We start from the raw sequence: 11,376 nt of genomic DNA on the forward strand, positions 1-11,376 counted from the left end.
TTTCCCGGTCTTTGTTCGTCTTGTGCAGAGACCGGTTATTAATAATAATATATTTGCTGTCACTCCATCTCCCTCATGTTCAACTATGCACGCTGCGATTTCATCAAAGGTTCTCGAACGAATCAAATTTGAATATATATCTTGAACAAATCATACCAATGTCACGTCTAACTTAACAGGTCGCTTCGTACTAATGAGAGAAAATAGAGAACACGTTTCTCACATGGCCGTCGTTTCAAAGTTTCATTCCTCTATAAGAGCCTTCTGCTCTGCTGGCCTTGGCGGATCTCCTGGTGGCGTCGCGATAATATAAGAGTGTCATATCCAGAAATACCACCTCATATATAACCTGGTGCAATGAGCAATAGATACAGATCCGGATAGCTCGCTGTGCAGAAGTCAAGACCCGATCCAAGAATTGGGCATGGTGTTGGTCAACCTGTTGTTGAGTTTTCATGGGACGAGCAGAGATTGTTGGATGCCGAGGAATGGTTTGCACATAACCAAACTGACACATGGACAGGTACCAGACCATGGTCCGTCCACATCTAATCCAGTTGGAGTAGAAGTTGCTCTCTTCGAGTAGGTGTATAGTGCTTTGCATAGCAAAACAGATACACATCATGGGGGCAGGATCGATCAACACCATGCCACGTTATGTGTTCTTTATTCATGAACACATGAAAACTTGGCAACTGAATGTCTCCCTAGTTTTTGATCATTAATTACACAAAATTTACTATCCAGATTTACAAGCAAGACATAGTAATGTCGTTTATTGATGAAGATTGGCAAAGTGTATTATCAAATTTAGGAGTTGGCGACAACATGTGGAGATTTTTATAGCTATTGGGCATGTGTTTGCAGTTAAGGAGATGGCTGTATATCTAATATATGACCAGTCAAATGATATGGAAGTGCAACCATCACCTGATGTGAAAATGGAACCATCACTTGCAGTAAGGATTCTGATTTTATTCAACATTCCACGATGTCACACTGATAACACCTTACTAAACTACAAGACTTACCCATTAATTTAATAACATCTTGTATTAAGAGTTCAGAACGACGCTAATTGAAACAAAAAATAACGTCTATGTATATTAAATAGTACAATTAGTCAGTCCTCATTCTCAGAAAAATGTTGCAAAACACATACAGCAAAGGAATACCATATTAGAACAAAGGTATGCCAAATCAAAATTTGTTAAAACCTCTACTTCAGTTCAAGCACAAACACTGTCTAGTTCTCTTTGCAAGTCTTGTAAAGATATCTTTATTTGGCTTTGGTGATGGTTCCTTTTTCGCATTCGGTGATAGCTCTATTTTCACATCAGGAGATTGCTGCAAGTTATCTTCCTGTGATGGCTCCATTTCCATGTTAACTGTTGGCTCAGTTTCAATATTAACTGAATGGCCATATATTAGATAGGCAGCTGTGGCCTTAACAATCAGTCCACGACCGAAAGCTACAAAAATCTCCACATTGTCACCAGGCTCTAAATTTGATGTTAAACCCTTCCAATCCTCATCGTTAAAAGACATAACTGTGTCTCGCTTGTATATGATGGTGCATTTTGTGTAATTAATAATCAAGACACTGGTGAGATATTTAGCTGCCATGTTTTCAGATGTTGATGAATAAACAACACATAAGATTATTCCTTTCATGCCACAATCACTATCCTCGGGAACTTGAAATAGTACGGAAGATCCTTCACCTTTATAAGCTAACCAAGAAGGATAATTGTCACCCGGAAGACAGAAGTTACTAGAACAATTTGTTATCAATCCCTGCTATTACAATGAACCTTTTGTTAGTGTCAATCAAAATTTTAAAATGTGAATATGTTTTAAGAAATACCAGCTCGGTATAAAGATGAATATAAACTACTAGGAAGCTAAATGAAAAGAAAACTGCTATAGTTTTGACTTAGTCATCCTAATTCACTCATCGTGTTCTCTTAAATAATAGTAATAATAAAGTGAGGAGACAGAGAAAGAACCTGTGATATGCTCTTGCCAAGAGTGTCGATGACTAGTTCGAAACTTCCCATTCCCATCAAAAGTGATTTAAAAGACGGATTTGAGATTTGAGGTCTATGTGATGTTGTTTCCAACTCAATAAAATTTACATTGTATAGATCATCAACAATTTTTCTTAATTCTTGAGTTAGTTGAATCTCTGAGTGGCAATGAACCCAAACACTTCGAAGTTTTGAAAGGTTTCTAAGCATCGTTGATTTATAGCCCATATTATTACTCCTTACATCCAACGAAACTAGTGACAATGAACTTCCCTCGAATGGGGATGTACAGGGTAGGGGGTTCATAGTTGGTGTCATCCAAGACCTAATAAGAGAAGGAAAAACATCATGCGATAATCCTTCATATCCACATAGGGATATAAATCCAATACTTTCTAATCTTAGTATTGAATAGGGAACTTCTTTTACAGATGTATCTTTTGCAATCAGTGTTGTCAAGGATTCCATCTGCTCCATGTCTTCTTCCAACTTGTCAATATTAGAACAACCAGAAAGTACAAGAGTTTTCAAAGATTTCAATTGATAAACCTCCCTTGGGAGATTGCTAAGACTTGTACAGTCCTTCAAATTCAACAGAAGTAGATTCTTGAGATCTCCAATGGAATGGTGTATCTCAGATAAACTTGGACAATTCTTCATAATAAGCTTTTCTAGATTCGGTAATTTTGAAAAATCAGGTGTGTTTTTCAAGTATCTAGAATGACTGACATTAAGAATTTTTAGTTTATCCAACAACTGCAACAAGATAAATGTTCAAATGAAAAATTAGAGATGGAACTAGAAAATAAAAAGATCGGAACAATAATGCTACTGTCATAAACCCTCGAGTTTGAAAAGAAAATATTATACCTTGGTTTCCCTCCACAGTTGTTTGATACTACTGTATTTTACATCAATAACAACTAGATTTCCTTGATAAAAGTCATCGGGTATATAGTTGAAGGTAAATCCTTGCCAATGAATCCATCTCAGTTCTCTGGAAAGATACCGATAATCTCCAGTGAGGACGGCTTGATCTAGTTGCAAAAGTCTCAATTTCTTCATATCCTTGAAACAATCGGCACTTAAATGAATTCTACAAGTTCTTTCCACCTTCAAAACCAATCCCTCTACAGTTTCTGTACCCTACATGTGAAGGAAAAAAAAGAACATAGAACAGTAAGGATAAGCCTTTTATGTTTTCTTGCTAGAAAATGATACAATAAACAATTTCTTCATATCCTTGAAACAATCGGCACGTAAATGAATTTTTAGCCATTATTTATAAGAGCACACTATTAAAAAAAAATAAATTCTATGGTCTTGATATATGATTGTAGAGGAATGAGGATGATCAAAAGTTTCAAATTTATTCTGAGAAAGTTCTTACAGTATGTTTTGTCAAAACATCGTGTACATCCTCACGAAACCACAATCTACTATGCTTCCCAAGCTTTCTTGGTGAACTTTGACGAACAATTTCTCTTCCCATGTCTCTTATTAAATCATGCATTCCTAGCTTGTTATTCTTTTCAATTTTGACAAGGCTCCGCTCTACAAGGACTGTTATTCCAATATCTGCATAAAGTCCACAACCATTTAGTATCTGTGTAACATCGGCTCTGTCCTTGTTGATAAAGAAACAACATATGTCAAGAAATATATCCTTTTCCATATCATCCTTTAAACCATCATAACTTATTCTCAATTTCTCTTGCACTTGATCATTGGGAATTTTCTTTAGTTTTGAGAGTACACTCATCCATTCTTCTTTTGTCCTCTCAAATAAGAAAGAACCAAGTACTTCAAGAGCAACTGGTAATCCTCCACAATAAGCAACTACGTTCCTTGAGAGTTCATGAAACTCTTCGATTGGACTAGGCTGTCTAAAAGCATGCCAACAGAAAAGCTCAAGGGACTCGTTTCCGTCCATTTCCTTCATTGTACACACATAATCAACCTTGAATAAATTAAGTAGGTGTACATCTCTAGTAGTAACAATTAACACACTTCCCGGACAAAACAGTTTAGGATTTCCACATAATGATTTTAACTGTTCAAATGTGGTCACATCATCAAGTACAATGAGTGCCTTTTTCCCACGAAACCTTTTCTCTATCTTTGTTGTTCCTAACGCGATGCTATGTATCTTCTCCTTTGTGTTCAGGATATCTGAAAGAAGTTGTTGTTGTAAATGAATAATCCCTCTATTTTCCTTTTCACATACTTCTCTAACATTTTCAACAAAACTTCTGTCGACAAATTTTTGATGAATTCGATTGTAGATAGCTTTAGCTAGGGTTGTTTTTCCGGATCCTCCCATTCCCCATATCCCTATCATGCAAACGTTTTTTGATTGATTTTCAATAAAATCAGTCACTTTTCGCACACGGGGTTCCAAACCAGCTGGAAATTTGGTAATAGACAAGAATGTTATAAGAGAATGAATAAAGTTGTATATTGAATTACTTTTGAGAGTTTACAAGAGGTGTATATATACACAAGTATAGTAACCTAATTGGAGTAAATTAAGGAACAAATATCTCCAACAACTGAGGTGATTGACTCTATAGACTTTATACAAATCCAAAATAATAATGATAATGATTAAATACTAATTATGATTGATATCCTCCCGCAAGTTGGGCGACCTGGAAGAAAGATGCAACTTGGATAGTAGAAACTCGAACCGAGGGCGAAGCAGAGGCTTGGTGAGAATGTCAGCAAGCTGGTCGTTGGTAGAGACGAAGGAAACACGAAAACGGCCACGTTGAACGTTTTCACGGACAAAGTGATAAGCTAAGGCTATGTGCTTCATTCTGGAGTGGAAGACAGGATTAGCACTCAGATGTGTAGCACCAAGATTGTCGCAGTAGATGACAGGACCAGCTGTAGGAGTGTGACCAAGTTCAGTGAACAAAGAGAGTACCCAAAGGAGTTCACTGGCCGTGTCGGCCAAGGCTTTATACTCAGCTTCAGTGGATGATCGAGCAACCGAGCGTTGCTTGCGAGAACTCCAAGAGATGGGGGTGTCGCCAAGATAGAGCAGGTAACCAGTGGTAGAGATATAATCATCTTTGTCACCCGCCCAGTCCGCATCTGAGTACGCATGAAAGGTCAGGGGAGCAGTCGCGGAGATGAAAATGCCTTTGTCGCAAGAGCCGGCCAGATAGCGAAGTAGGCGCTTGAGAGCCAACCAGTGCATGGTGCTCGGGTTCTGCATGAACTGAGCAAGTTTGTTGGTCGCGAAGGCAATGTCTGGTCGAGTAAGACTCAAGTATTGGAGACTTCCAACTAGTGCTCGGTATTCAGTCGGGGAGGGCAAGGGATCACCAGAGTTTTTGAGCAGCGGAGGAGTTGCAGTTATTGGAGTGGACGCTGGTTTAGCTTCTGTCATGCCCGACTTTTGAAGGAGATCAGTGATGTATTTCCGTTGTGAAAGAAACATGCCCGCAGCGGAAGGAATGACTTCAACACCCAGGAAATAATTGAGATAGCCAAGATCTTTCAATGAGAAACGGGCAGCAAGTGTAGCAATGAGACGAGATAATTCTGTCGAGGAGCTCCCCGTAACAATGATGTCGTCGACATAGACGAGCAAGTATAGTGTCGCGCGTGGTGTCCGCTGAATGAACAAAGAAGCATCGGCGGTGGAATTGACGAAGCCAATGGAGAGCAGGAATACACGAAGTTCCATATACCAAGCGCGAGGAGCTTGCTTTAACCCGTAGAGCGCCTTCTTTAGGCGACAAACATGATCAGGGAAGCTTTTGTTAACAAAGCCAGGTGGTTGAGCCATGTAGACCTCCTCGTTGAGCGTCCCTTGAAGAAAGGCATTGTTAACATCAAGCTGGCGGACGGACCATCCTTGTCGAACTGCCAAGGCGAGGATGATCCGAATTGTCACTGGTTTGACGACGGGGCTAAATGTTTCTGTGTAGTCACAACCAGGGCGTTGATGGAAACCTTTAGCGACCAATCGAGCCTTGTACCTATCAATGGACCCATCTGGATTTCTCTTGATGCGAAAGACCCACTTACAACCAACCAAATTCTGAGCAGAGGAACGACCAACGAGTTCCCAGGTGTTGTTGCGATGTAGGGCATCAAATTCAGCCAACATGGCGGAACGCCAGTCCGGATCACGAAGGGCTTGGGTAATAGTACCAGGTTCCATCGGGGATGAGGGACGGACATGGAGGTTGAGTTTGTGGATGGGTTTGACGATGTTGTTTTTGGACCGGGTGATGATCCCACCGCCATGAGGTTCAGTGGTCGTTGTGGGGGGAGAGGTCGTTTGTGGTTGTGGGAGCAATGTTGGCTGTATGGAGGAAGGGGGGTCATTACTGGTCATTTCATTGCTCGTTGTATTTGAGGACGAGGATTGGGATGTGGTCGGGGAGGAAATGCCAGACGGGAAGGGAGGCTCAACAAGTGAGGTATCCGGGGATGTGGGGTTGGTGCTCGCAGTAGGTGGAGCGATGGTCGGCAAGACGGGCAGTTGGAGTGGACCAGTCTGTGAGGTCGTGGACGTGGTCGGTTGGGCCACCAGTGAACGGAAAGGGAATTCAGTTTCGACGAACTTGACATGGCGAGAGGTGTAAATCCGTCCAGTTGAAGGATCGAGGCATAGATATGCATGTTGATCAGCTGAGTAACCTACAAAAACACACATAGTAGACTTTGGAGCAAGTTTATGGTTAGCATAAGGTTTAATCCAAGGAAAACACAGACATCCAAAACATTTTAATTTATGATAATCCGGACTAATGCGGAGGAGTTGAGAGTAAGGTGATTGGTGCCCGAGGATTGGGGTAGGGAGACGGTTAATGAGGTAGGCTGCAGTGGTCATGGCGTGAGGCCAGTAGGTGAGGGGAAGGCCAGCGTGGTGAAGGAGGGAGAGACCGGTTTCGGCAATGTGCCGATTCCGCCGTTCAGAGATGCCATTGTGTTCGGGTGTATGAGGGGGAGTGGTGTGGTCACTTATGCCATGAGTACTTAGAAAGGAACGAAGACCAATGTATTCGCCACCATTGTCAGTGTATAGGACTTTTATTTTGTGTTGGTAGAAGTTTTCAACTAGTGTTTTAAATTTGGGAAAAATAGATTGCACATCAGATTTTAGTTTCATGGGATATAGCCATATATAGCGAGTATAATGATCAACAAACAAACAATAGTAACGAAGACCATCAATAGATAAAACAGGGGAAGTCCATACATCAGAAAAAATTATTTCTAATGGATAAGTAGATGTAAGAGTAGATTCATGAAAAGGAAGTTTATGACTTTTATTAATTTGGCATGAATTACAATCTGATTGCGGAAATTTATTTGAACCTAAAGAAAAATGCTGCTGAATAAATTTAAAGATGGAAGTTGAAGGGTGTCCAAGCTTGTGATGCCAGGAAGCAGAGGATTCCACTTGGACGGTGTGGGCGGAAGGTGAGGTCGTGGGCAACAGATAAAGTCCATTCACACATGAGCCTTTATGGGTTGTTTGGCGTGTCTGCAAGTCCATGACATAAAAAGAGTTTGGTAAGAAAACAACGGCAGGGTTAGTTTGTTTGGTGAGTTGAGAGACAGAAATGATTTGTTGTTTCATGGAGGGAACATAAAGAGCATTAGACAAGGATAAATCATTAATTAAAAGTGTTCCAGAGTGAGAGATGTTTAAACCTGAACCATTCCCCATGAAGAGGGAGTCGGGGCCAGTGTATGGATGGTGAAGTGCCAAATTTGTAAGGTCGTTGGTCACATGATGTGTTGCTCCACTGTCGAGCAGGAAACCAGGCGAGGATGTGCCAGCAGTAGCGGTGTGGGCCTGGGCCTGGCCAGTGGTGCTCGGATAAGAACGAGGAGGTGCGGGGATACTGGGGTGTTGGGTCCGAAAGAGTTGGCAGTCAGCGAGGACATGTCCCTTGGTGTTGCACCATTGACATCGACCAAGGAATGGTTTGCGATCACCTGGGCGTTGGTTGGTCGGTGCAGGTGCTTGACTTGGTCGAGGCTTGTTGTTGGTCGACCTTGCTTGAGCGTGCAGCGCAGTAACAGGAGCAGGTGATTGGCGTTGAGCAGCAGCAAGAGAGAGTTCCTGGATGAGGAGCTTTTCGAGGAGATCATCAAAGGTGATTGGAGTGTCCCTTGCGTTGACCCCATCAATGACTGCTCGGTAACCGTCATCAAGGCCGCGCAAAACATGGTCGGTCATGTCCTCGACGGAGACAGCAGATCCGAGAGAGGCGAGGAGATCAGCAGTTTGCTTCAGAGAGTGCATGTAGGTCGTGATGGATTGAGTACCTTTCGAGGCCATCCGAAGACGTTCCTTGAGTTGTTTAAGGTGACTGCGGGAGGCTTTGGCATAGGTGTTCTTGAGAAGCTCCCAGAGGTCGTGCGAGGTCTTCGTCTGGGACACCAAGGAGGCCACCTCGTCGGAAAGAGTGGTGAGGATGGCACCATAGATGAGGCGATCCTGGCGACGCCATGTTTGAAAAGCAGGGTTTGGTGATGTTACCGGAGGCGTTGCGGTGGTGGTGATCGTTGCTGTCGGCGCAGGGAACGATCCATCAGTGTATTTGAGTAGATCAAAACCATCAAGGAAGGCTTCTACCTGGAGTTTCCAATTGAGGTAATTGGTAGGGAGAAGCTTGGTGACACCGCTGAGGGTGATACACGCAAAGGGTTTGGAGGGTTCATAGGGGTTAGCTATGGAGCGAGAGCCATCGGAAGTCATGGGAGGCAAAGGGTGACGGCAAACGGAGAAAAAATGGCGTTTTCTGGTTTAACAGGGTAGGGCTGGAACGTTACGCTCTGATACCATATAAGAGAATGAATAAAGTTGTATATTGCATTACTTTTGAGAGTTTACAAGAGGTGTATATATACACAAGTATAGTAACCTAATTGGAGTAAATTAAGGAACAAATATCTCCAACAACTGAGGTGATTGACTCTATAGACTTTATACAAATCCAAAATAATAATGATAATGATTAAATACTAATTATGATTGATAAATGTGTTGTCTAGTTTTGCCAAAACATCTTCAACAATTTGCTGCAATAGTTCCCCTTCACTCCTTGAATTGTAATAGTTATAAAACACAAGTGAACATACATTAGGATAGACTACAACTTTGTTGGGATAAACATCTTAATTAAGGGCTTATAGCATAAAGTCTTAACATATAAGTGTCTATGTATAAGTTATTTTCTGTAACAAAAGTTAAAATAAGGTCAAACTCTTTTCATATGAGCTATAAGTTGTTTTCACAAACTATCCTAGAGAACATATGAAAATAAGTTGAACACAACTTATGAACATGTAATAAGTTGTTTCCACCAAATCTCCCAAACATTCTCACAAGTGCATGTCCTAGTAGATAAATCTCAAATAAGTTAATCCAAACAGACCCAGATAAAAAAATATTGTGGAAAAAAAAGAAAAGCACGAAAGTAAAAAGTGTTGAAACAAACTATCTTAGAAAACATATGAAGATAAGCTGAATATAGCTTATGAACATGTAATAAGTTGTTTCCATCAGCTCTCCTAAACAGTCTCACAAGTGTGTGTGCCAAGTAGATAATTTCAAATAAGTCAATCCAAATAGACCCATTCAAAAATTATTCAAAAATTATTGTGGAAAAAAAGAAGCAAGAAAGTAAAAATTGTTTACTTAGCTACCTGCTATTAGAGACATCCCAACCAGATAAGTTGTTGGATATTTTCCAAAATATATTTGAAAGGTTGTAATGGTTAATTTGAAATTCAAATTTACATTTTTGAAATCCTTTCAAAGGTTGTGTCCCTTCATCATTTGACATAAGTTTCTCTATAAATAGAGACACTTAGGAGACAGAAAATACATAAGAGAAATCATGAATTTCATGAGTCAATTCTGTCAAAATTATTTCTAAATTATTTCTTCATTTCTCTAGTGCACAAGGGTCATTGAAGAAACTTTATTCCGTAAAATGTCGTTGATCGATATGCTTGATGTGTATGTGCAATGCATGTCAAGGTTTCCAAAGTATCCTAAAGGGGATTCGCCGGTTAACCCTTTTGCATCCAGTTTATGGTGGGGGTGAATCGAACCTAAAGTTTAGTGTGTGATACACACGCTTTGGAATTTGTGCAATATGTTCATCATGTCGTTCATCATCTTCTTCTAGTTCGAGTATTTGCAGCAGTCCCCAACAAATGTTCTAACATAAGTTAGCAGCTTGGGTGAGTGCAGTTCTCCAATTTGACAGCACATATTCCATCCTCTCTCTTCCTTTGCGAGAGTATATTCTTTTTGCAGTAGCTCTCAACTTTTGTCCAAAACCACCCTTCTGATGGCGCACAACCGTTGGATCAACATCATAAAACACAGGGACAACAACCTGGCCATGAGTTCTATGACATTCCATGACTTTTTCGAGCTCTTGAAGACACCAACTAGATTGAGTGTAGTTTTTGGAGAAAACAAGGATAGATATATGAGACTTTTCTATTTTGCTCTTAATAGCTGTGGTCCAAGCTAGCTCAGTTCCCTTGTGAAGCTGTTGATCAATGTAAGTGTTGATTCCGGCATTTGTGAGGGTAGCATCGAGATGAGAAATGAAAGTCTTACGCGTGTCTTTCCCTCTGAAGTTGATGAACACATCGTAGATCCATTGAGGGTTGGAGGATGAAGAAGAAGACATTGATTTGTTTCAACTGGGAGACAGGAATTAAAAGTCAACGCTAACAAGTAACAAGAACAGACACAAAATGCAGTCACGCGTTTGTTTGTGTTAACAGTTTAAGGATTCGGAACACCCTTTTGTTTTGTCTTTTGTTTTTGAAGTATTCAAATAAAAATTACAAATAGATAATAGAATTAAAGTGCAAATATTTAGTACTAAAATATTATTACAACGCTAATTTATTTGCTTGTACTCTAGGATTTGATTGTGGATTGAATCTCGAACACGATCCATCTTCGATGAAGAGGATATATTTAAAACCTTTGATTGATCCAAGTCAGTTGATCTCTGATAATCATCATGGTGAATGACTGTGTTTTCATCTTCATAAAGATCGAAATCAGTATCTTGTGGACAATCTAGAACACTCTTTAGTGTATCTTGAGTTTACGGTGAAAAATTGATTTTGAGTAAAGTGATTTTGTAAACTTGATTCTTTTTTTTTTTTTTAAATTAATTTTGTATTATATATATATATATCAAAAATAATTACACATTAATGAAATATAAACGGACAACAAGCTGCGCCACTAATGTCAAAATTAATTTTACTAGAAGTGGAACCTACATCACTTCTTTTGGTTGAATAGTTTTTTTTTTGCAATAGAGAAGACTTT

At 40.1% G+C, this 11,376-nt stretch overlaps 1 protein-coding gene across 2 annotated transcripts; it reads right to left on the reverse strand.

The window, feature by feature from the left end:
• Positions 1-954: 954 nt before the first annotated feature.
• LOC123923853 (disease resistance protein RUN1-like) lies at positions 955-10,821 on the reverse strand. Of its 2 annotated transcripts, XM_045976602.1 has the most exons (6): positions 10,246-10,821; positions 9,049-9,139; positions 3,421-4,462; positions 2,901-3,176; positions 2,010-2,786; positions 955-1,797 (listed from the first exon to the last, which is right to left on the reverse strand). In XM_045976602.1, the coding sequence occupies exons 1-6, from the start codon at positions 10,715-10,717 to the stop codon at positions 1,225-1,227; spliced, it is 3,231 nt and encodes a 1,076-aa protein (XP_045832558.1). In that variant the 5' UTR covers positions 10,718-10,821; the 3' UTR covers positions 955-1,224. The 2 variants fall into 2 exon arrangements, with proteins under 2 accessions (XP_045832558.1, XP_045832557.1); XM_045976601.1 differs by lacking the exon at positions 10,246-10,821 and having other exon boundaries at positions 955-1,800; positions 9,049-9,739.
• Positions 10,822-11,376: the final 555 nt, after the last annotated feature.

This window comes from Trifolium pratense, linkage group LG4 (genome assembly GCF_020283565.1).
Source record: "Trifolium pratense cultivar HEN17-A07 linkage group LG4, ARS_RC_1.1, whole genome shotgun sequence".
Classification (NCBI taxonomy): domain Eukaryota; kingdom Viridiplantae; phylum Streptophyta; class Magnoliopsida; order Fabales; family Fabaceae; genus Trifolium; species Trifolium pratense.

What these genes read in the sequence shown, in the direction of transcription:
- LOC123923853 (XM_045976602.1), bottom strand. Translation starts at nt 10,717, where the DNA reads ATGTCTTCTTCTTCATCCTCCAACCCTCAATGGATCTACGATGTGTTC. An exon ending in TTGGCAAAACTAGACAACAC is followed by an intron (nt 4,463 to 9,048) that starts ATTTATCAATCA and finishes TTCTCTTATAAC; the next exon opens with ATTCTTGTCTATTACCAAAT. An exon ending in AACTGTGGAGGGAAACCAAG is followed by an intron (nt 2,787 to 2,900) that starts GTATAATATTTT and finishes ATCTTGTTGCAG; the next exon opens with TTGTTGGATAAACTAAAAAT.